Source organism: Phalacrocorax carbo, chromosome 3 (assembly GCF_963921805.1).
Source record: "Phalacrocorax carbo chromosome 3, bPhaCar2.1, whole genome shotgun sequence".
NCBI lineage: Eukaryota > Metazoa > Chordata > Aves > Suliformes > Phalacrocoracidae > Phalacrocorax > Phalacrocorax carbo.
The window spans coordinates 70,591,728-70,618,179 of NC_087515.1; the positions used below are offsets into that span (position 1 = coordinate 70,591,728).

General features: G+C 41.6%; 1 protein-coding gene across 7 annotated transcripts in view; it reads right to left on the minus strand.

Annotated features, from left to right (window-relative positions):
• NCOA7 (nuclear receptor coactivator 7) overlaps positions 1 to 26,452 on the minus strand; it is a 97,220-nt gene that overhangs the window by 37,934 nt on the left and 32,834 nt on the right. For 5 of the 7 annotated variants that reach the window (XM_064447351.1, XM_064447353.1, XM_064447354.1 and 2 more), the window contains one exon: positions 14,946 to 15,199. The exons of 1 other annotated variant lie outside the window; for it this stretch is intronic. In XM_064447351.1, the coding sequence (XP_064303421.1) occupies positions 14,946 to 15,199 (254 nt within the window). Of the gene's footprint in view, positions 1 to 14,945; positions 15,200 to 18,416; positions 18,538 to 26,452 lie in introns of those variants that run through there. One more of the 7 variants, XM_064447355.1, reaches the window with a different exon arrangement.

The window sequence follows — 26,452 nt, forward strand, 5'->3', positions numbered from 1 at the left end:
ACTGACTTCAGTGAAGGTGCAGTGGCCTAGATGATCAGTTTGGTAGCTTACTTTCAAAATGAACATAGCTTACTTAAGGTAGAAGGGAAAGTGTTTGTGTAATGCAGTACAATCATACAAAGATATCCAGGACTGATATTTCAAAAAATTTATAAAGAGAAGCGTACGACTTTTGTGCCCTGGATTCCTTCAATCTCATGTTACTTAGCAGTGACAGTGACCCCCAATTCTTCTTCAGGGCAGACACAGGGGTATGGTTTCATAAGCCAAATTAATGGCTCTTCAGAGGAGGGAGCTGTTCTCTCCTCATACCTCTTTCTACCTCTGACTCTCATCTGATGCCGCAGAGGGACAACTGATTAAAACAAATCAATTATTTCAATTTTTTCTTTGTTGGTCTAGCGAATGGACTCATCTTACCTTGTGATCAGATGAATGCCAGTGCCAGTTCAGAGGGAGGGAAAAAACATAGTTCAGAGCAGGAGGCAGAAGCACAAGACCTCCTTGTTCATCAGCAGTGAGGTGTTAATTCACACTGTGGACCATGGAGCTCTTCATAGCTCCCAGCTATACTTTGAAACTACTGCCTAAGCTACCAGACATATGGGCACAGTCTAAATCTAGCCTGGGCCAATTTAAGGAAGAAATTTAAAAAAAAAAACACTTTACACATATGAAACTTGTTTATTACACTTAAAGATTGTGAGGGACAACCAGAAAGATTAAGATGGCATAAAATCAGTAAGTTTTAGCAACAAATAAGACGGTTGACAAGAGAGCAAGAAGTAACAGATGCAAGAGGAACGGAAGCTCTCATTATTTTTAAAATGGAGCTTGACCTGTTTAGTCTCTATAAGACATTATACAATTACTATCTCTACGGAATTACACGACTTACTATAGCAGAGAACAAGATCCAAGATACCAGCAGCTCCTCTTCACCATGAATCCCATCCATATGTGAGGCTTTAGCTTGAGCAACACTGTTTCAAAATGCAACAGTGTACAATTTGAATCTATCCATATTATCATATAAAAACAAGTTTTCACTCCTTCACTCCTGGGGAGCTTAATTTTTTGGATTATCCTTTAAAACAGCAAATAGTTTCCTAGCTTTAGTTTCTGCTCATTCTACACTGATCTATTGACTTTCACCCCATCCCAATCTGCCTAATCCTCTCAGGGCAAGGTGGCATTTAACCAAGCTTGGTGTCAGTACTGAGGATGAGAGAGGGAAGGGAGAGACGGGGCAGGAGGAGAATGAGGAGGGGTAAGAGTGTCAAAAAAACCCAGCCCCATCACAGCTGAAGCAGCTGGGTGGTAGATCCAGGTCCTAACTCTATTCTTTCCTTTAGAAATGACAACAATTTTCTCTCTTCATTATCAGTCCTATGTCTGACGTAAGTTACCACAATTCCTTTTCTGAAGGTTGTCTTTAGTTTCCACAGATGCTTTGTGGATACAAACACATGTGATAATTTCAGCTTTCCATTCCACAGCCAAGTGTCCTTCTGCACACTTCTGCGTATAGACAAAGCAGTGATGAAACAAAAGGAGATCATCTTACACAAAGCTGTGTGACATCTGAAAGGAAATCCACAGAAAATTTCAGATGGGTAAATACTTGCAAGTGCACTCCTGCATTTTGCATACATGATCTAACCATACTTACTGCGGAAGTGCTTGTAACCATTTATTTATTCTGGCCCTGGATAGTCTCAGTGAAATACTGACATGCCTTCAACAACAGGAAGCAATCACCACTTCTGTGACAGGACCTTGTTCCTACGTGCTCCGGGTAATCACTTTGTGGTCAAAACCGTGGACTCTTCCTGACCTACTTGTCATTTACCACTAGTAACTGCCTCTCCCCACTGCTATTTCACCAATGTCCAACAGCGTATATAAGATAGACTTGGGAACACGTTCTTCACCTGAGCTATCCACAAGACAGACCAAAGTCCTCCTTCACATCAACACCACCTAAGAGTAACCATAGTCGGCAGCCAAATATCACATCTTCAGCTAAGTGCTTTATCCTCCTTCAGAGAAGGAGTTTATGAACCACATTTATCAGCCACACAGAAGACAGCCTGCAAACAATGGATGCCTACTACCCTATGGATATATTAAATAGCTACCATCCATGAGGTCTACAGCTACCAGGGAAGTCATTACCCAGTGTGCAGGTACACATGCTATTCTCAACCTACGAAGCATGAACAACAGCCAAAGCAAAGATGCAGCAACAGAAACTTCAGCATGGGCTGCTACCAACTTGCTGGGTACACTGGGTATGTACGCAACACAAACCCCAAAACTGCATTATTATATACTCCAGACTGTTTGGCAACAGTATAGTTCCCCACTAGCGTGATTAGCATTATACAATACACAACGTTAAGTCAACCTTCCACAGAAATACCAACTTGCGTAAGACAATTCACATACTCAGCATCCAGAAGCCTCCTCCCCATCCAGAGTCTGGCTTTACTCAGAAAGAAATGCGCAGTCTTAAGATTAGAAGCTGTTCAATACCATCTATCATCACTTCTTCCAGTTTCCAGTTCAAGACCATTCAATCTACCCCAAGATTGTTGTGTTTGACACTCTACCTCTAAAATATTCTGCTCTCCTTGCAGAACAGCAATCCTTCCAAAATCATTCCAAATACATTACTTTCCTTGCTAGGAAGAAAGGCCCTTTTGGGTGCACTGGTAAAGCCGGGTGGAACTGCAGGACAGAATAAAGTTTGCGCTTTGCCAGATTTATCAGCCAGTGGGGTCTTAGCTGTCTTACCACACTGCAAGAGTGACCACAGGCTTAAAAGAGAAGCCTACACTCTAAAAAAAAATAGCAAGGTGAATTACATGAACAAATTACTTTCCCGGGTTTTCTTTAAAATCAGGGGAGAAAAACTCTATATTTTCAGTTTCATAAATCTGGTAATGAAGTACCTCGTAAGTCCTCCCTTGGATAGCATTTCCCCCCATGATTCACTGCACGTGAAGGAGCTTTTCTGGCTAAGCTGGTCACCTGCAGATTTATATTCCATGCAGGTGTTTGTGCTATCAACTCATAAACCAGATCAAACCGCACAGCATAGCTGAAGTATGTCAATCTTTGAACGCACTACAGAAATACACTTGATTACTGGGAAGTGGAAGAAGAAAGCCACCTGTGTCCTTAGATCAGATAGACAAGGTTGATCTTATTTTCTGTCGCTTGCCCAGACGAGCTGTTCTGACACATAGTGTCTAACTGTATAGTCAGGAACTCGATTCTTACTCAAATTCTACATCCTGTTTTCAGTTTCTGAAAAAAATCCAGGTACAGGAAGGAAGTGTGAAAGCTTTTCTCAGGCCTCTGCTGGATGAAGTTCATTCAGGTTAACTTAATAAACAAAACAACGGGAGTGAGGAAAACAGCAAAGACTTCCATTAGAAAACTCTAAAAATCCCCAACATAAAATTTAAACTACACACTGTTTGGTTTTGGTGTTTGTTTGGTTTTTTTTGTAAAAAAAAAAAGCAAAAAAAACACCAACCCCAAACCTAAAACAAAACAAAAAAACACCAACAAAAAACCACAAACCAAACCCCCAAAACCCCACCTAGATACTTTTCATACTAAACAATGCCTAAGAATCAACCCTTTCACATATCTAACTTTAATTTCTTCAACAAATTCACCTTGACAGTGACAAAGGCTTAATGCACATGACTCTGTACAGCTCCCCCTGAAAACAGACCCAACATCAGTCCCTCTGGAGCCATACTGGATTTGGGCACAACTCCATAAACAGTTTAAACCAACCTACGATAAAGCTGTTGCCAAAGGGGGGAATTCCACGTCCTGTCTTCCTGCCACCAGCCCTGCACTCGCCAAGGTCACTAGATGCCAGCCTAGGGAAAGCGGCTCCTGATCCCCTGCGCTGGTGACAGCTGAAGGCCAGGACTGGGACCACCCACCTGGGCCCAGGAGGAAGACGGGAAGTATATCTGCTTTTAGCAGCAATGTGGACACTTTAGACTGACTTAAACTGTTTACAGAAGTGCACCCTGGGAGGGATAGGGTGACAATCAGAGGTAGTTCCAGGTCTCTTATACAAAGGTGGAGGCAGAAAGGGTAGGTGATTATTTCAAGAGATGAGATGATGCACAAAAGAAGGTTCAGTGAATTTTTACTCACTTTGGGTATAGGTAGGCTCAGGAGCATTTTGCAGATATGTGGAAGAGAAGCTGTCCACTGGTCTTTCTGTAGTCTGACAGACAGTACTGCCTGTGAAGCCCGTTCAGGTAAGTGTCAGTACCTAAATGCATCTTTCACAACACTACCACCATAAAATTTTTGACTATCCACTACATCAGGGACTCAAACACAATACAGAGTGAGGAAAACCAGTCTGTCAACAGAGAAAGGCTGAGGGAATGTATACTTAGGCATCACAAAAGACGACATGCACATTTTTGAAAACTGTTAACACTACACATGCTGTTTTCCTTCATTCATTTTGCTTCTTGAACACAGAGTATCTTGCCTGGGAAGGCTATGCCGTGTAAATTGACCAGGACAACGTCTCCTCAAAACACATGCTGTACTGCCTTGTCTATTGGTTGGTGATTACAAGGTCATAGGTCAAAAATGTAGATGAAAAAAAAAAAATCACAAAGACTCTAAAGATAAGGGACACATGCTCCATTTTTGTGTACAGAGATGACATCAGCATCTGATGTACTGCTGACTGCCAGCACTTCATCACGCAGATTCTCAGGAGCCATAGAAAAGAGCAACTCAAGTTTATAAACACTGCTGATCCCAAGCGTGACCTGACCAGTCGCATCACAGACATCACAACAGACGGATGAAACATGAGAAAACATCACTGTGGAAAGCTGAGAGTGAGTGTGTTACAAAATCTAAAAGATATGGCTTAACTTTGTATCATTATTTAAATGCAGGTGACAGGAGTTGTGCTTTTCAGAGCATTTAATTTCTGGCATTGTATTTCAAACACAATATGGGAAATTGTTGAAGAAGAGAAATTAAAAGCCTGCTTTGAGGATACCAGCCTTGAGTTATGCAGAATCCCTGAGAATGACTCCCTCATACCTCTGCTCAGAGGCTAAAAGATTTGCAATATGATTTCAAATGCACTCTCTTGTGCCCCTTACATACTTGGCTTATGACTATTCCTGCCTTAAAGAGATAAGAATCATACAAATGTAAACGTCATGTCTGAAACTACCAAGAGAATATTCTGCCTTTTCCCTGTGGGCAGAGATCCCCAGAGAGCTACAGGGAGTCACTGGGCAGGGGAGAGAGGCACTGAGGTACCTGGGTGCTGCAGAATACTGCTCCGCAGGCACACAAGGCGCCTGTCCTGGAAACCTGGGCGGGGGAAGAGGCAAAGATCCAGTCTGCCTGGTTGATAGGCCTCCCAGGAAATGTTGAAAAGAAAAACCTGTAAGAAAGTCCAGTCCTTTCTGCTAGGACAAGATACTCTGCCAAAATCACCTCCAATGAGCTGCACATTCCCTGCAGGCACTCTGAGTAACTTCACAGAGCACCCACGCTCAGCAAGCACAAGACCCAACGGGCAGCTGACATGGCCTGGGGAAGTTCAAACATCTTGAGCCAGTGGATTCTGGAAGTGAAGGACTCGCTAACCACGCAGGCATATTTCCCTTCATTATCCCCTGCAGAAATATGACAACTCCCTTCATTAATTCCCCTGACATGCTTCCCTTTCCCCTCCTGCACACATAAACCTGGCCACAGCCTCGCTGTGTGCTGTGACCAACTGCTCCGCAGCTTTCCTCCCTTCCTCCTGGGGCCACTTTTCAGAGATGTTAAGTGCATCTGCATTTAAATATAATAAAGAATGTAAGTGCTCACTCTTCCTGAAAATTCAGGCCCTGGGAAAACAGACAGCCCTTAGAAGCCACATGTGGTTCTTTCAGCTGATCAAAGACCAGTTTTTTTGTTGTGTCGTTCGTTCCCTAGTCTGACCTTCGTGGAACAGATCACAGGACGTCACGATCTTAAATCTTACTTTGAGTAACTGCCATCGTAGAACTTAACTTCTATAAACTCTCAAATCCTGACTTTTTTCCCCAGTGACAGGAATTCCACAGTAAACTTTAATTTTATCCTCTCAATAATTACTGCCACTGTTAAAAAGGTATCCATGATTTCAAATCTCCACTTGTTTCTCTCTACCTCCTAGCCTACTCAGCATTCCAAAACTCTTTGCTATGATATTTCAATTACTTACACAAGTAATTTAGGATAAGGCTCTGGGTTTTTTCCCCTCAAGAACAGTTATAAGTGAAGGAGTATCTAACAACTCCCTCTTGTCCCCACAGCTCAGTGAGGAAGCAAAATAGAGAATCTGAGTTAAGAGCAAAAACCCCTGTCTCATCCACCTGGGTCCTAGAGGTTCCGAGAAGGATAACAAGGACAAGCAAAGCCATGGAACAGCTTACACATAAGGAATGCCAAAGCTCTACAGCCTGGAAAGGAAATTATGCAAGAAGGGCATTTTATAGAGATTAAACAAAACAAAACAAAAATCATAGGAGGCTTGGAGATGGTGGATGGGGATTGACTGTTCAGTTTCTTCTCCAGGGACCAATGGCTGCCAAACAAAGCTGGCAGGAGCAAGACTGCTCTTCATGGAAATGGTAGCAAACTTGCACACTCTACCAAAAGATATTGTAGAAACCTGCACAGGCCCAGGGAGAGACAAGGTAAGCATATGGAAGGACAATCCCTAAATGCACAAACTACAAGCAGCTCAGAAGATCCCTAACAGTTGAAATTGTCAGAGGACAGGAGAACATTAGTGCAAATAATTTTACAAAATTCACTGTGTTCTTAATCTTTCCTAGACATCCAGGTGTGGTCTTTGTGGGAGAACAAATGCTGCACTAAATGGGCCCTGGTCTGAAACAGCGCGGCGTTCCTATGGCCCCCCCTCTAGCACTCCTTCACCCTAGAATCACAGACACCAGGCTGCGACATAGTGGTTCAGCAGCAGTCACACCATCATTCCCATTACTCTTGTGCATAGAGCTTCCAAGAACCTGTACTATTTTTTTTTCTCCAAAGTAATGTTCAGCAAGTTTACACTTAGGCAAATATGCTCATCAAGTACCCCAGAAATTTTTCAGAGTTAACAGGCCCCTTATCCTGGAAATCTTTGTCCTACAACCTACCTTGAAAATATGTAATTTGCCTGTGCTCAGATTACCAATCAATTCGCCTAACTCAGCATCACTAACTTGCACTGCTTACAATCCTTACAACTCTGTGCAAATGTGGTGGGTACTTTTTCCCCCCCCCCCACCTATAAAAGTATTAAATCACACAGAGCAAGCAACTGATCCCTTCAGAGCTAAACCCACTAGTTCAGTCACCCTGCTGGAGGGAGATACCATCCAAATTTAAAACTCTTGATGTTCCAGAACATAAACTCAAGGGCCTCATAAAATACTAGTAGATAGTGTCAGCAACATAATTCTTACAAATGCAATTGGTCTCTGTTGACTATTTGAAAATTACAGGAAGGAATGTAAAGATCTTGTATCAGCCCTTTTTAAAAGCTTACTGAAGAAAAGCCACATCAATGATCAAGAAAGTTCATCAATACACTCTTACAACTCCTACATAAAAAGGAGCTCTGCCAATTAAAAAGAGATTACACCTATTAAGCTAATGTCTACCTTAATTGCTAACTGTTTGAGTGGAAAGAATCACAGCAGAGGATACAAATACATCAATTCTCCTTCTGTGTCCTTTCCTCCTCCCTGCTGCCCAGATGCACACCAGAAAATTACCGAAAATCCAACCACTAGCATCATATAATGAGCTAAAGTTATTGTTAGTTTCCTTTTTGTTCTTAACACAGTTAAGAAATCTCTTTATTTTTATGTTACTGGACACAGTTTTCCTGTTTTGTCCTTTACTTTCCCATTTCAATTCCCTCACTTCCCACTTGAAATGTACATTAGTTTACTATCAATGGCCATCAAGTTTACAATTTCGTTTTATGTATCCATATAGCTTCACTTCCATCTAACTGCAGACTTAAGACAGAAGACTGAGCTGTTTTTAACTATAGGTTTTGAGACATCTTGTCATGTGTAGATAGGCAATGCTTAATGATTACATACAAACTCCCAGGTTCACTATTTGTGTCTTTTACTTAGTTTTACAACAAACAAGAGCTTATCCATAAAAAAAATCAGAAGAGGATTCCACACATGGGGATTTCAAGAAGCATTAAGATGTTTCTATCCAAATTTTCAGAAGTTAAGTGCTAACAGCATTATTTCTGGTCCTTACTGCTTAGATCAAGTAGATGCAGCCCTTCTGCATGCCACAGTTTCTTGTAAACACCAATTAACAGCCCAGCTTGACTATAACCTGGTGGATTTAACATCAGTCCCCTGGGATTTGAGATCATTTGTTCTTATTCCAAAACAAGTGATCTGAAAATGGCTGCCTTTCAGTCCCTCGTCCACCTCATTCTTCCCACATGGTTTCCACAACCAGTGCTAATATACCAACTACCTGAAGCTTCCCAACCAGCCACTGCCAACCACATCCAGTTTACACCTACATGTAAGTTATTCCAAACCCCTTGTTATTCTACACAGGCAATTACAACCAAATAAACTTCTTCCTATGCTGCTTTAATTTTATTCCAGATCTTGATTTTGGAAGACAAATTATTTCCCTTTTCACACCTCCTTACATCTACTCTCTTTTTCGCTGTCTGAAGCCAGCCTGAAACGCAAAGGCTAAAAAAAGGTCTCAGAATTTGGGAAAATTCAGATCCCGTTCCTCTCACTGTTGTATTAAGAAACTTAATATTTAAAATATTAAGAAACTGGAGACAGTACTCCAGTTTGTAAATCAATTGCCTTACTTAAAATACAAAGTACTTTGCTACACAAATAGGGCTGACCGAATCAAGCCCTGAGATAAGGCCTGATTACAGTTAGCTAATAACCAGCATGAATTTAAAAAAATAATAAAATCCATATAAATGTACTCTACCTTTTTATGACTAGCACCTCAATTATGTCCTCAGCTGCATTCTACCATTGAATAACTGTACCAGGTAGTAGAAAAGACAGAAGCAGGACTCATTAGCAGAAGGAAGTTTCAACTTTCAACTCAATATATACTGAAAAGTCCACTTCATATTAAGCCTATTTAGCAGACAACCTAACTATTAGAAATTATTATGTAAAGTGGGTTCAGTAAGTGCCCCACCTTTTTATTAAATTTAAATTCTCTATAAATTTTTATTCTATTACAAGCAACTTTCAACTTTGAAACAGCGAGTGCTACTGGTGTCATGGGAGCTGCCTCTGCTGACTCTGTGCCAGTCAGTGCAAATCTCACCACATTATGGGTGATGAGAATTGCTACGTCCTCTCTCATTTATTTACTAACATTTGTTCTTGGCCAGCTACCCAGAACATTCAGAGGCTCGGTAACTACATGCATGCCACACTGCTCCAGTATCGCATCACCCCCTGCCTGAGTGACAGCAGAGAGGACGAGTCAAAAAGGCATCTGTTTTCTGCCTCTGGACTCTGGGGAGATACTTTGGCACCTCCTATTCAACATACAATACGCTGCCTCATTACATGGGCCATACCATTTTTCCCCTCTTAGGACTCTTGTCACAGTGTCTGGGACTCCTGCTTGCTTTGGACAGAAACCAGAGGTACAGCAAGAGGAGGTTTTGTTAGTCTCACCTCCCACTCACTTGCTGCAGAAATTGAACACCGTACAGTGAATAAGAAAGGAGGGCTTTATGGTTAGAGAGCAGACTGGCAAGCTAGTTAACTGGATTTTATTTGTGTGACATAGGGCAAGTCACCTAAACAAAACTTTTCTTTCTGATACATTTTTTTAAATTGATACCAATTCCTTACATATGCTGACATCTTATTATTTCAAGTGAAATCAGTGCAATCTGGGAATATTCTACTCATCTGGTACAAAGATGCATTATATCATGCTGGAATAAATATATGGACACAATTCAGAGGACTGCACTCAACCCCAGTTTACACCACTGTTACGTTGCCTGCTTTTAGAAGGTCACCTTTTTTCCTGTCTCACTGGCTTCAGTGGCAAAACACAACCATCTTCATTCAGCTTAGCAATTGCTGACAGGAGTCGTGGTTTCCTAATCTCACAGGAGTCCACCTAATGAGTCTGTCCCCGAGGTGTGCATCCTGCCCTAGAGCAAACAAACCGGTGCCTTCAGGCCATTACAATTCTGGTGCTGGGTTCCTGCAACTCACCCCGTGTTTGTGAAAGTGTTTTAGAGCCTGTGACATGGAGGGGTAGGTAAAATAAATAAGTAAACAAACAAACAATAAATCGAAGCTTACCAAGTCAATATCTTCCAACAAAAACAGGCTTCCCACGGTAAGTGTGTCTGAACTAAGCAGCCAAGCTGCAGAACTAGGTCAGCTAGGTTATCCCAAGAAGTGGAAAGCATCCTGGGCACCGTGTATAGCAGCCAGGGTGCCCATGCAACCAATGTGTCTGTGCCAGACAGACACATTCCTGGGAGTCTGAAAGAAGATTACTGCAGCAACAACAGCAGAAAGGGTAAGACGACCAAGTTAAGAAGCTGATTGCCATGTAAGCCAAGAGATGAGGCAAAAATAGAGTGTTATTGCCCTTAGTTCTCAGGAAAGAAGAACAGTATTAGAGCCTGTTGTTTTAAGACATGAAAACAAAGGCTACACCTGCCGTTGTCTCAGAGATTTGGAGACTGAATGGTACAAATATATTTCAGAATTATAGCGCCATTGAACAACAACACAAGAGCTATGAGAAAAAGAAACGATGAGGTTATGCAGGAGACACCTTCTGGCAGTGGGATCTGTTCAGCCATTTAGCAGTGCCTGAAGAGAAACGATCAATACCTCATACCATTAGGTTATTTGTAATGGTGCCACCACAGTGCTAGCAGATATGCTGTACAGAACAATCTCAGCTGGGGAGAGCAATGCTGGAGGGTCCCCTTCTAGAGGATGCCCAAGTCACAACTCCTCCTCCTCGGCTGGGTGATGCCACCCGCTGGCTGCAGGCATTAACACAACACAGCACCTGGATCCCAGGCGAGGAGCTCCTCCCTCCACCACTGCGCTTCCATCTTCTTCAAAGAATAAGTGAAGTCTTTTAACCACTCTCTTTCCTACAAACCATGGCAGGGAGCACCACCACCTCCTGTTCTCCGCAGCCTTCAGAAACTGTGCCAGTCTTTCCACCGGAGAAGGGGTATTTATAGAGCCACCAAAATCCTCCTGACAGTATCAGCCCTTGCACAAATCCATTAAAATGGGTAACATTCAAAGCGAAAAATGCTGACAGTGACATCTTGACTTTAAGAATTCATAAAGGCAAACACATTCACAAACTTCTAATGAAGGGACATAGTATGCAAGGAACAAATTATAGTGAGATGTGACGTTCCTTCCTTGTTTGTCTTGGAACAAGAAATAAAGAAGGCTTTATAGCCCTGTGAAATATGAAAGGGACATTATTCAGAGGGCAGGGGTCTTCACTCTGTTAGACTGACAGACACGACCCTTCCAGGCTCAAAGCAGCTTACGACAGGACCTCTGTTAAGCCACAAAATAAAATACGTATGCATCATCATATCAACACAGAGATGAGAATGTGCAAGAATGTTGCTACATCTAATGAATTTTTGTTTTGACTAGGAAAACTAAGCATTTTGGAAAAGTGCAGAGAGCGTTTAGAAAAAGAATTATTAATTCCTGTATCAGATTTTCTTAAAATTCTAGACATTAAGTCAAAGCTAGGTAATTGTAAAAAACCAACCACCAAACAAAACCCCCAAGCCCTTGTTGAAACATACTCAGAAAAATGGTTAACCGTAAGTAGGGGAGAGGGGCTATTTTAGTCAGAGCACCTCAGAAACATCAATAAAGGGACAACACAGCAGGAAAAAATCATGTGGAAGTAAAAAAATGCAGGTATATGCAATGTCCTGGTTTTGGGTGGGATAGAGTTAGTTTTCTTCATAGTAGCTAGTGTGGGGCTGTTTTGGATTTGATTGGAGTTGATTTTTGATTGGATTGGAGTTGATAATGCACAGATGTTCTAGTTGTTGCTAAGCAGTGCTTACACAAGTCAAGGACTTTTTCAGCTCCCCACGCTCTGCCGGGTGCACGAGAATCTGGGAGGGGGCACAGCCGGGACAGCTGACCCCCACTGACCAAAGGGGTATCCCACACCATGTGACATCATGCTCAGCATATAAAGCTGGGGGAGGAAGAAGGAAGGGAGGACATTTGGAGTGATGGCATTTGTCTTCCCAAGTAACCATTACGCATGGTGGAGCCCAGCTTTCCTGGAGACGGCTGAACTCCTGCCTGCCCATGGGAAGGAGTGAATTAATTCCTTGTTTTGCTTTGCTTCTGCACATGGCTTTTGCTTTACCTGTTAAACTGTCTTTACCTCAACCCACGAGCTTTCTCACTTTTACCCTTCTGATTCTCTTCCCCATCCCACCACAGGGTGGAGTGAGCGAGAAGCTCTGTGGTGCTTGGTTACCAGCTGAGGCTAAACCATGACAGCATCCATAAGGTTAAATAAAGACACGGCTAATCCCTCTAAGCCATTTTCATATGAAAGTATATGAACAATTAAAAAATTAAGTCTTTACAGATTTGGTAGTACCTTCCCACCACTGCAGCTAACATCTTCCAGCAGTTCACTGCTGAACGCACACCTTCTGGCAGAACTCAGCTCAGCGAGACGGATGGTTTTGTCCTCTGACGCATGCAAGTGAATGCTAACTATTTAAACAAGTCCAGTTCGTACAGGCTGCTACTGGTGTAGGGAGAGCTCTCAGAAACTGCTTGGGAGGTTAGCAAAGGCGGCAGCTTTCAGGAGAGGAGCAGTAACAAACGGCTAAGCCGGTAACCACTGCCAGGTATAGCTGCAGTAGACAAAAGGCAGGTGTTAAGATACGCAGATTAATACTACTGCAACTAACGATTCTGCTGAAATGACTTCACTTTGAGAGCTGCATAGGGAATGTGGAGCTATTGCACTTGTTTCACAGTCAACTATTTTCCACCTCTCTTCAAACTTTCACTTCCACAATTTTGATGCTCCGATTGGGTAAAAGTCTTTATTTAGGAACAACTGAAAGCACATGTTTAAATAACAAAACAGTTTCGCTATGGATTTTGTCAGTTGGGTCTGTGCTCTGCTCAACAGCAGCATTAAATTCTTGTATTTCTCAACAAAAATTCTGTATTTCTGCAGAACCCAGAGGCTTTGCACACCTGCATGACAGCCAGTAGCAATTCAAGTCCCCCTCGCAACGATGCCAGTCCACATGAAACATAGGAACACTCATGAAACAAACATTAATAAAACCTGAGTTTGTACTGACTGTCGGATGACAAGCCAAAGTCGACCTATGCTCTCCTCACCAGCCCTGCAGCGCTATTCAAGTGAGAGAGGGATGCCATCATCTCTCTCCTCCCCCATCTCTCCACGGCATGCGTGAATTGTTGAAGCATTTTTCACAAAACTACTGAAACATTAGAGAACCAAAATTCAGCTACCTCAAAAATAAACCCAAATACCTTTAGGTACAAATGAACAATAAATTGCTGCTTTTAGCAGAAGCACCTTACTAGGAATGCAACAGGATTTTATATTTTGATGTGTGTGGTTTTTTTCAAGTAGCACACTAACAAAACAGAGTTCACAGGTTCATTCATTAACAATTCTCCAGTTGTCTTTCTGCAGATTTTATATCAAGAACACTGAGGCCAGAACTTCAGACAGAGAGAGGCAAGTTTTCTTTTAGTGCTGAGATTACTGATCTCATCAGATTTAAACTTGCCAAAAACATTGGACTGATCAATAGATCACGGTAAACTCTTGAGCTTGCCAGGAAACATTACTCCAAGATTTATCGTCTTTTTGGTAAGACCCATGTTGCCGCATAAAAGGCAACCTCCGGGTGTGGACTAGTCTACATACGCCAGTCAATGCATAACAACATTTTTATTGCAGATTCATTTCCTTCTCCTAATGACTCCTTAGGAGGGAAGAAGTCCACCTCTAGGATAACTACTATTTTCTGTTGCCTGCCTTCTCTTTAAAAAAGGATTCCTTCCAAAACGGAACCAGAGTTCTCTTAATCTAAAAGATCATTCCTACAAAATACCAAGAGAAACTTTGGCTGGAGAAGTATTTCATAAATCATATCTAAAATTACTTAAGAGTATCTAACAGATTACAGTCCAGAACTGCAAACAGATGTGTACATGACTCATCTCACATATACTTATGCACAAACTGATTTTTTCTGAATTACTTGCAAGAATAAATCTAAAAAAGATATATATGATTGACTGAGGTACTAATACAGATAAAGGGTGGGGGAGAAACGAGCTTTTCAGCACACAAGTCCGTAAACATCTTGTTTAAGAATATGTAGTTCATTTGCATACTTGTTTACACTTCAGCAGACAAAATGAATATGAGTTAAGACTGAAGTCTTAAGCAGTATACATCAATTTATGAAACAAACAATGCCACCAAAAAATGGAACCCCAGCCCCATAAAACACTGAAGACAAATATTTTAAAAAAGCAAGCAATAAACTTAACTGTTGCCTATAACAACTCTGAGTTTTAGAACTGAGAAACAAGAAATACATATGGTTTAAGAACTGCAAGGTTAAAGTTGGAACCAGATGATAAGCAGAACTACACAGTTTTGTTTGTTTTTACAGGAAGGATATCCAAAGTCAATTATCCTTTTAAGGAAGGCCTATAGAACATGAGAAAAGTACATTAACAAGCTATCAAAACAAACATATTTCAAAATATTGTAGCATTAACATAACTCACCAGTACTATAGTATCTTTTAAGTTCTGTGCGTCTGATGTCTTTCAGTTGATTGTATTTTTTCTTTTTCTTTTCTTTGTCTGGAACAGTTTCCTTTTCCCCAGCAACTTTACAGTTGTCTTCAGAGGAACTGATTTGCTCCAAAATAACTTTACTTTCATCATCTTTCTCAGAAGATGTTCTGGAAACGGGAGATCCAGGGGAATTGGCAGAGACGGTCTCAGTGTTTTGTTTGGCTTGCCTTTTCTTTTTCAAACTATGCATAAAGTAAAAAAAAACCAAAAAACCAACAACATTAAGATGTAGCCAACCTCTACAGACAAGTTAACTCACTTACTAACTTGATTTTTTAAAAATTAGTTTATTATCAGAATTCCTTACAACTCAGTAAAAGCCACACACTTTGTTAGTAACTTGGTAGCTAAGCTTATCCTATAGAACACTCTTCAGTCATCATATTGTGACCTCAGGGATCTCGTCTCACGAGTAACAAAAAAGGTAATAAAGTTTTTACTGTTGTTTCCAGGGAAGGAGGAATGGAGAAAAAGAAACAAGCAAACAAAAAACCACTGAAAAGTTGTTTTGTGTTTAAACCATCATACATAAAAACGCAGAAACAAGACACTGAATTGCATTTTCAAGATGAAGCTTAGAATAAAATAAAACCTTAGGTCATAATGTATTATAATGCAACAGCTAACATAACTTCACAGTCAACTGCTCCTGCTTTATAAAGCCACTTGTTTTGATGTAAACTTGTTATTTATTTCCATTTTGTCCAAGGTTATCTCCCAGCAGCCACCCATGCTACTCCACACCTGTTCTTGCACAACCCGCACCACCTGGTACTCCAAGTGTCACCCAGCAGCTCCTTCCACAGTGTGACCGATGTGGCTGCAAACTGCTTGTGAGGGAACATTTTCCAGTTGCTATAGCTCTTCCGAGAGAAATCTTAACAAGCTACCTGTAAATTTTCGAACTTATCACTATAGCAACAAGAGTATTTTCTTTTTAGAAGACTCCTTAAAGCACAGCTCAAGTGAAAAAGATGCTTCAGGAATCCTAACAGGGAATTTTCTGCTAAATCACCATTTTTAGCACTGACTTTGGTTAGCGAGAGCAAAGGCTGACTTTATGGGTTGAGGATCAGCGTCACTGAAACAGTCCTTAATTAAGAATCACTGACATACCACACAAAACAAAAAACTAATCTACCTAATGATCCTTCTCTCTAGTACATTAACTTCTTAGTTACAAGGTACCTAAGGGAGGGAGTAGTCTATTAATCATGTTGATGCTAAAACCTTTGTTACATGCACAGGAAGAATTATGCATAGAAAATAGAGACAATCAATGAGTCACCACAAATGGGGAAAGGTTACGTGATCTCACAGCAGCAGTTTATGTAAGGGAAAACTTAATGTATTAAGTTATTAATATAATGCAGGAATTTCAGAGATTTTTCCTTCCACCTTTTATATTTATATTCCATCAATATATTTTTTTCAGGCTACAACATAAAAATAAATACAGAGAGCATTTGAGAATTATAGTGAGACATTTCAGGCTACACACTTCCCCCCTCCTTAATGAAAACATTAAAACCAGTTCCCAGGTTTAGAATAACCAGCCTGAGACCTCAGAGAAGGGCGGTTTTTCAAACCACATGACCTACGCTTTCCAGTGAAACATTTCAGAAGATTGTCTTGCAAAAGCTGTGTCTATCACACACGTACGTATACATATTTCTGAAATGCTTCCCGAAGTACAGTAGCAGGAGACCCACACTCTGCAGCCAACTCAGTGAGGATGGGTCCTGCTTCTGCAGTCCTCTCCCATTCATTCAAACCCACTGATTTGTGAGACAACTAGTAGTAGTTCACACTCTGCACAGCAAGACACGTTTAGTGTGTGAAACTACAGATCAGGTCCTGACTACATATGAAAACAACCTACGGGGATTTATAAAAGATAAAAGCGAACACATCTATATAAAAGTGTTTTGTTTAGGCTAATGAAAATTTGAGTATGCAGAGAAAGCTTATTTTTGACTAATAAGCCACAGTCCTGATCAAAGGCTGCCATAGCAACCGCAAAACATTACAGTCACATTGCATACACAATGTCTGTATTTAGCCCTGGTAGAAGTCTTTGCAAAGCAGCCCTCTACACTGAAATGGCATATCTTTACCTCACGCTTGCACTTGATTCCAGACTTGTAAGTCAGACAGGGCCCTGATGTTTTACTCTATGACTCAACATCGTTCCTGCACGCGTGCATATCACAGGGTACCCCAATCATCAGCTTCAGGAGATGAGGACTGGTGGCGAGCACCCACTCGTAGCCCCATTTCTACTCATATTGCACCAGCGCCTTCTATCCTCAGATTCCTAGTTTGTTTTGATCACAAACTCTGTTAAGTAAGCTTTCTGTAGCATGTATGTAGTATCTCAAAACAGCAAAAAGAAAACTGATAATGGAAACACAGAACCTTTTTTTTTTGAGGGGGAAAAAAAAGGAATGAGAAAAACATCTCTAGAGGTCAACAGTCCTCGTGACAATACTAACAGCTTCCATCAGTACTCTCCTTAAAACATAATCACTTGACACAGAGTTTTCAAAGTTACCCTAGGCAACTTTAAGAATAAAGAGCTAAAACAGAACTGGTATATTAGTGACAGAAAAGAGGAAAGCTGAAACGACTGTCTAACTGCAACCTAACTGACTGATGTTTCTCCCTATAGTTTTAATCTTGCCTGATTCCCACGTACCACAGCCCACCAAGAGCTCATCAGACAACCTACAGCATCCCCAGCACACAGCTGCTGCTGTGATGGGCAACGCCACAGGCACCTTTCAGGTAAGAGTGATCAAGGATCTGTGTACTGCATAATTTTTGTTCTGTCCTCGTGGCAAGCATTGTATTTTCAGATAATGCCAAGCCTACCCCTCTTGCCCACTGCTCAGTTTCAAGGCAATGACCATGCAGCTCTCAAAGAGGCAACCTTGGCACTAGAAAGAAATACTGGATGTGGACTGAGTATCTTTGGCATTCATCACAGGATTCGAAGTTACTGCAACTCTGCCTGGGGTTATCATCTCTGCTCAGAAGATGCTGCTTTTAGAGGTCTCTAAAGCCTGGCCAAAATTATGCAAAGCATTCCACTTACTCTTGAAAAACCTGAACTATAATATCCCAAGGAACCAAAACAAGCCTTCAACAGCACTTAAAACTGTAACAGCTCCCTCAAATTTACTATGCTTTTTGACATTGTTCTGTGCACCCTCTTAGTATAGCAAGTACAGAGGCCTGTATACACACAGGGCAATTCATTACTAACATGCGCTGGTACAGTGCAGCAGAGATTGGGCTGTGAGGAAGACAGCCAGAGGGTATACTGCATCTTAAAACAAAACTCCATCCCCTTGAAGCACCCCCTCCAGCCTCCACCAGTCCACCTCTCACACTGACCTGCACATCCCGCAGCCCACACAAGCCGCCAGCCCCTCTCCTGCTCAGATTTCAAACCCATCACCTCCTGAAGAAGCTGGACGCTGAAGGTCTCATCTGTTCTTCTGCCAGCTCTCAGGCATTTCCCACCCTTCACGGCAAGAGCTGCCACAGAAGATGGATTTACGAACACCATTTGTCAAATTATTTCCTTTTTCCACTACTTTGGAAGATTTTGAGGGGTTTTGTTCAATTTTAAACAGGGACTTCTCTGAATAAAACTAATATTCAGTCTTGTCATAATAGTTATGAGAGCAAAAGGGAGCTGAAGGCCAAATAAATAAATAAATGCCCTCAGTCTGACCAGTGTCAGGTTTTGCAATTAAATCAGCCTTTCAGACAAAACAATATGCATCTTTTCCAGTGAGTGGATAAGGTGTTACTGTACAAGATGTCTGTTTTTCTGTATCACAGTCAATGGATATGTTGTGTATCAGTAGGGAAGTTGCTGGGGGAAGGAAGAGGGAGAGAGAAAAAAGGAAGGCAGGAGGAACAAACAGCTTACCTTACCTGCAAAAACACTCCAGTTTCTGAGGAAAGTCTTACACATCCGTAATTCCATTTAGACACCAGATAATGTTTTTTCAAGCTAATTGGTTCTGACAAGCAAAGCATTTCTTGTGATTTTATACATAGGCATCCTCTTAAAGTCCTCAAAAATGTTTTCTGAGCAACAACTGATATGCCATTTTCTAAGTCTGTCCAAATACAGAGTTTACAGTAAAAGTTTTCAGTCTGTCACTGTGCCCAATGGATGGCATGGGGGCTTTTCCACTGAGTCCCATGTGAATCAAAGAAACTGGTTCTTAATAGGCACCGAGAGCTGGCTGCAGAGATCTTTCAGGCATTCACTCTACAGAGGAAACAAGGAGCAGAAACTTTCTGCAACACAACAACTATTCTCATACCATTTAATACAGGCTAACGATCTGAAATGGACATAATTTCAGAGTAGGCAGGTAAAAATACAAGGTCAGCAGCACTCACTTAAATTAATTTGCAACTGACTGCTTAATAGCTTGGGCACTGACTTACAGGAAAAGAGCTAGGAAAGATTTCAAGAAATGGCCTACTTCATCTTCCAGACCTAAGTCTGTTTGAATGCCTACAAAAGGCAAATAAATCTGCCTTTTTAGAATAGCCTGAATTTCCCATTGCACTAAGATGGTAGTGTAAAAAGAAAATTGATCAGAGAAAAAAGGGGTGTTGTTAGCTGCACAACTTTCACTAGAAGACTACAAGCAACCAGAAAAGCTTATGCAACTCTGACACTGAGACAATAAAGAAATGGAAGTCTGTCAGTAATTTTTTTTCTAGAAATTCCATTTGGTTTTGGTTAACACTTATTCAACAGAGATGCCTAACAAACAATTGAATAGGACCTCATTTGACATCTAATAATTGATCACAGACAAAGCACTATGTCCATATCACAGGATGATCTAAAGAACTCCTAGGATAATAAGGCATGAATTTTACGATGTATTAGATTAATAAAAATCACACAGCATGGACAACTCTCGCCTTAGAAACAAAAGAATCTAACAAAGTGACCTTCCAAAAAATATTAAAAAAAAGAAGGGGGAAGGGAAAATAAATCTTCATTTTATCTTGAAGCTGACACAGTTTTCCTTTTGGGAAATCTTCCACAATGTGTATCCTCCAAAACATGCCTTGATATCTGGCTTGCAATCAGCTTAACATCCTGCACGGCACAAACAGATTGCGTTCTACAAATGCTGTGGTTTTTTTTAATCCATTTATGCATATATGCAATAAGATAAACAGAACTTGTAAAAAAAAAAAACACACAACAAACCACACAAAAAACCCACTTTCAGACACTTCAAATATCTTAATCTGTTTTGTTCCCACAAAGATTCTTGTTTATTTACTCTGCATATGAAATTATATACTGCCCACTTATTTCATTCAGAATTAACAATTTTAATTAAGTCTCTGCACACAATACAATATCTATTAATTTCTTTGTACCCTGCATGACATCCAGAACAGCTAAATAAATCAAATTAATGACATTAAAAAACCTACATACAGAAACCTTACTGTAAAAAATCCCCGTTAGGCACCCACTGGCCTGATCCTAGTAGCCACTCTATTCCAGCCAGCACAGACCACCCCTCTCTCCCTTCACCCAGCTCAGTGCCAGCACGACTAGGCCAGCTCCAGGCATGGCTGTGCTCTCATCCCATCTGATGTAACCTGACGCATAAGCAATCTTAGACAAAATAAATCATTACTGTTTGCAAAACCAAAGGAAGTCAGACTGCTTGCCAGACCTTAATGTTTTACTCCTGACCTCCTCAGTGTGGCTACTTTCACTTTATGACAGAAATGAATACAAAACCCTTCGTTCTCAGTGAGAAATCTTTCTAAAACACAACAGCATCCACCCTGCGAGAAAGCACTCTCTATGAAACACCAGTCATTTCAGGCTGGTATGTGCCCTGTTTTGGAAATGAGCAAGCCGCAAGGCTGTATGTTTACTATTAAAACAGACTATTAAGGCAAAAATAAGGGATGGAGCACTTTTTTTATGAGAGATTTAAACAATTAACTGCAAAGAAAAAAAACCAAAACCATTACTCTGAAATGGTTATCATGGACAACAGCGTGGTTGCAGTACGGTGGTTGCAAACACTGAAAAGTGTCTGTACTCTGGTCATTCCCAATGACAAAGAGCAACTACAGAAAGCTCTGATATCAGCAGCACAGGTCAAAGCCGGAAATTTTCACTTTTATTGGAACTCCTATTACTAATTTACAACAAATACCAGCACCAGGTTTCACACATGGTCAGTCATGGAAGTTGACATGCTCCAAAGAGTAAAGAGCTGTACTGACAATCAGGGTATCTCTGCCTTCTTCCTGATACTGCCACTAGCTTACAAAAAACAAGCCACACTACCTCTGTTTCATCATTTGTAACATGGAGGGAAGGATTTGTAGTAAAGCTGTCTGGAATTTTAAAGACATTGTATCTTCTGATAGAAAAAATACTAAATTATTAGATTAAATGAAAATATATTCATTTTCCCCCCAGTCTTCTGACTGATATCAGGGAATTTTAAACATCCCACTTGAGCTCTCGTTTTGTTTATTTTAAGGGGAAAAAATGATCACCATTTCCCAGGGTAAAACTCAAGAGAGTTTTGAGCTGTCAGAAAGCTTCTATTTTCTTAAATTTAAGACAACAAGGTTCCCACAAAGCTTAATAAACTTTATTTCTTTCAAAGGAAAAAAAATATCCCCATGTTTTCTGTTTACTTAGCAAAAGAAGTTACGATGTATTCAGCACTCCATTACCATGACAACAATTTAATAATAAAATCTTTTCCATAGGGCAAGGATTTGGGAAAGCTGTTTTGTTTGATTTAGACATCTATTGAATTCCTTCTCTTACAACCTCAGCTACTGCAGGCTCTCAAAGAACAGCTTTAGGCAGAAGGCAAAACGTAGAAATCCCTCCCTTCAGATGACTCCTTTAACTTTGCCTGAAGTTCATTTAACAGGCTTGTTCAATTGAGCCCGCACCACAGATCCATCTTGTCACTAATACCACTGGACCCTTTCCACACTCCCATCCTGCTCTTCCTCTTCCCTGCTAAGGGTGCCGGATACTTGTGTTTGTTAATCATCCCAAGCTGCTCCCACACATGCAATGAATTCTTCCCACCAAAGCGTCTCAGCAAGACGCTCTCCCTGCACCGAAGCCCTGGCCAGGGAGGAACGGCCTTGCCTGGTCACCTCCAGGCGGTGCTGGGCTCCAGCTGCTCTCCCACGCTCAGCGCCAGCTCCCCAAGCCCCCACTCCCCTTGACATCAGCTGGGTGACACCGTCAGAAAATGGGAACTGCAGTCACACAGCAACAGAGGGCGTTACTGGGAAGCTGTGCAGATTCTGCACCAGAGAGTCACATCATGTTAAAACTACTAAGATTATTTCACAAGGACAATAAGCACATGGTAATCAGGCTGGCTGAAACACATCTCAAGTTCTCCCCAAAACTTTGATAAACTCCTCCCACTCCCTGCCTCTATTTTTAACACTCTTCAAAGAACTCAACTTCCATGAAACAAAGAGAAAGGCCCTTTTAAATTAGTAATTGATTAACATGGGGAAATACAGTGCAAGAATTGAAAACAACCCAAAAGAAGAAAGATGACGGCAGGGTTCATAGGGAGCTGTGGGCGACGTGTGCCACTCCGTACAGTCATCGCTGCACTTTCTCATATCAGGTAAGTTCTGGACTTTCCTGATAATACAGAGCCAGCTCTAGTACTGATTAAACTGACTGGAAACAGTCAGAAGGAAATTTAGCGCTCAGTGATTCAAACAGCAATAAACATCTACAATGAAGTGATAAAACAGTAGATTAATATCAACGGTCAGTTAAAGCAAAATCCAGGGGAAATGTGCCATACATTGTGCGGTGGTAATGTAGCTCAACCCACCTCCAGGAGAAAAAACCTCAGGGAATGGTATTTTGGTATTTCTTACAGGAGGAGTACCAAGGGCACCACATTAAATTCTTTCAAGAAAGGCTTTCAGATAAGGTGAAAAGCAGCTAAAAATAAATAGCTTAGGCAGGCTGTGTTTGCCAAAGACATAAACAACAGAAAAATATTCACAGTTGTTTTTTCTATCACGGCATGGCCTACGAAGGGCTGTGGAGAGCAGTCACAGGGATACAGTTTTTTTAAATTTTTTTTTCTTCTTTTCCTTCTTCAGCAGGTACCTACACCACAAACTGCTAGAAACCTATATATGTGTGGGCACACTCGTGAAGAATCCCTGCAAGCACTCACTGGCCCCTGTCAGAGAAAGCATGGTGAGTGCAGCAGTATTGGGGCAAAAAGCAGAGCAAAACCCTAGGAGGAACATGGTACTATGTCAGGAAAACCTTGTAGCTCAAAGAAGTGTTTTAAGACCCTTCTGTCAGCAAAAGGCAGCACCTCTCTGCTCACCACTGATCCTGTCCCCAGGAGTTGTGCCCACTCTCGCACACAAGCGTGTCTTGCAGCTCCATAGGGACCAGATCTGAGAGATTATCTACGTTAAAGATAACGCAGCAGAAGTGCCAATGCATAAACTAATTTTTCAAAATCTGATGTCTCCCCATTATACCCTACTTGACTGTGCTAACGTTTGTATCAACACAAAGGAGAGGGCCAAAGGAGGAGACAAGACTGCTCCTCCCAGCAGCAGTGCCCGTTCAGAGGGACTTTGCCCAGACCAAAGGGCTTGTCAAGCTACAGCCTTACTTGTTCTCTGCAGTGTTAGACTCAGATCAGCAAAACGAGGAAGCCAGAAAGCCAAACCAGACACAGGCCATGCGATGCCCAACAGACCTCTGGACAGGAGCACTGAAGCAGTTTGTGGCAGCTTCCTTCCACTTATTCAGAAAAGGCACTTTGATGTTGGGGAATTTTCATGAAGGTTTGCGCTGCGAGGGCTGGGAAGCAGGCAGCTTCCCCTGCTGCAAAAACCAAGGAAACAGTGACTCTGTTTCTCTAACAGCAGCAGGGAAGAGGAGAAATAATTGTTTTCTTCATAAAGAGGATCTTAACATTGAATAAGTTGGCTCAACTCAGTAAGTGAAGTCACCTGGCTGACTTTGCTGACTGGCAAGGTTGGGGGGATCCAAAGTAACCGTGGTCAGGAAGTCAGTGATCAAAGTCAAGGCAAAAATTCAATTATTTCTTTATTTAAATGATCACTAAAAGGGATATCTTAGAGAGGGAGGGGACTGAGATTTAAAGCACCTGTCTGCATTAGTTTTTGCTTTTATTTAAAAAGTTAATTTGAAAATCAACATTTAAGTGTCAAGGCTCTCTGTATCATTGCATCATTCCGTATGGCGTGAAACTACTGACTTAATACACACATAAACAAGAGTATTTTAAAAAGAAAAACACAGAGAAAAACCATACAACTTCTCTTTTAATAAGACAACCAGGATGAAAAAAAGCACTAAAAAGGAAGCCAAACTAATGGTTTTAAATGCTAACTTTCATGATGATGCAATTACCCAAAAGCCACATTTCTCAGGGATTCTGTTAATCACATCTGGAGCTCAAAACGTAAGAGATGCTGCGCATGTGCTTGCAAACAGGGTGCATACTCATCTGTTCAGGAAGACACAACTGGAGAAAGCTTCTGTTTAAAATATTTCAGAGTAGTTGTTAAATCACAACCCACTGCGTGTCTCAGTTCTACGTTTGCATTCATTGTCCCCAACAACTTGTAACCTATTTTCCACGTTGAGCAGGTTAATTGGCTACCTGAATAGACTTCCCCATTAACTGACTTAGCACAGAAGAAGAAATGCCCAAGTGTACTGATGATCCTGTTATCCAGGTGGGAAAATGAAGAATCTGTGGCTTTAGTGTTTGGAATAATGAAGATTGTCTCCTCCTACAATGCATATTTCGTAAGTAAGAATGATAATCCCCCTCCACCCAGAGGTGGTGTTTGCATCAATGCTTCTGTACAAAATAATACGGCATCATCTTTTTAATACTGTGGTCAAAAGATCATTAACCATAAGTATAAAGATGATACAACAAAGTAGGGCTTGTCTACATGGGACAGTCACGTGGCATGCCTGTACCAATATAACTTCTCATGTGCATATATATACCTTATGCTAAAATGAGTATTTGGCACGGTCTGATATTTTTCAGTAGCCATACCATTATACTGAGGAAACCAGAAGGTTACAGCGCTCTTGAACTCGATCTTATAAGGCAGCTGCTCTGCCTAACACCAAGTGGCCTCGCTTCTGGAAGCAACCACATGCACCCAGGCTGCAGCACGGCTCAGAGCTTACGTGCTGCCTCCTCCCCGCAGAAGCGGAGCAGGAGGGCGGTGGTGGGAAGCAGACCAGCTAAGCTACCTTCAATCCCCTGCTGCGTTCAAGGACAAGGGCCTCCTAGCAAACCCCGCTGGCCGCAGCCAGGTAAGGCAGGTGCTCTGCAACGCCCTGTCCTGCTGCCTGCCACTGTCCCTGCCTTGCCCATTCCTTTCTGAGCTGGTAAGGAAAGCTTCTTGGCGTGCTGGGTCCTACCCCTGCTATGGCAGGTGGGGGGGAGCTGCTGGCCTCCCCCTCCTCTCCTGTGCCCTGCCATTTCACCCCGCAGCAGCAGTGCCTTGAACCCGCTCCTCCGCCCTTGCTACAGCTCTGTTCCCACAAGCAACTTCCACCCTTCTGTTAAACCTAACAGTATTTGCTCAGATGCATCAGTTCACGGGACCAGAGTCATATGCTGTAGCTCTGAGACACTCTGTGGGATTGCAAAGAAGAAAGGGGTGGTGGGGGTGGTTGGCAGCGTTGGCAAAGCAGAATGCTTCTATAATAACAAAAAACCCTTCTCAGCCTCAGGCCAGCAGAACTACATGCAGCACCCGCTGTGGTCCAGGTGGAAAGAGGAGCATCACCTTTTTAACACAGATATTGAACATACAAATAAATCTTCTGCTTAAGGAGATTTGATTTTTGAAGATCATCTGATTTAAACATGTGATTAACACCTCAAAGCCATGTATTTATGGAAGCATTACTGAAAGCAAAAATCCAGCAGCTGACAGAAATGCAATGTTATGTCAAAAAAAAAAAATTTAAACTAAGCTTATCTGTGATTGATTAGATGTTAAGTTTATGCTTACCAAAATAAAAATAACCACTCCAAAAAACAGTGGTAGAAACCTGGAGTAATTCTCTGTATACTAAGTGCTATACAAGACAAATTCTCTGTGCCAGAGACTGCTGTCTGACAGGAAAATACTCAGTGCATTAAGACACCCAGAGAGCTGATTTATGGCTCATTTACATTACAAAGGTTTTCCAGCATAAGGACAATTCTCTCCCTCCCCCCCAAATTCCTAACCAGTTCTGCTGCTCTCCTTGGGATTTTCTCCCACACAGATCAACAGGACAGATCCCAGGGACCTCAACGGAGTAGCATGAGACTAAA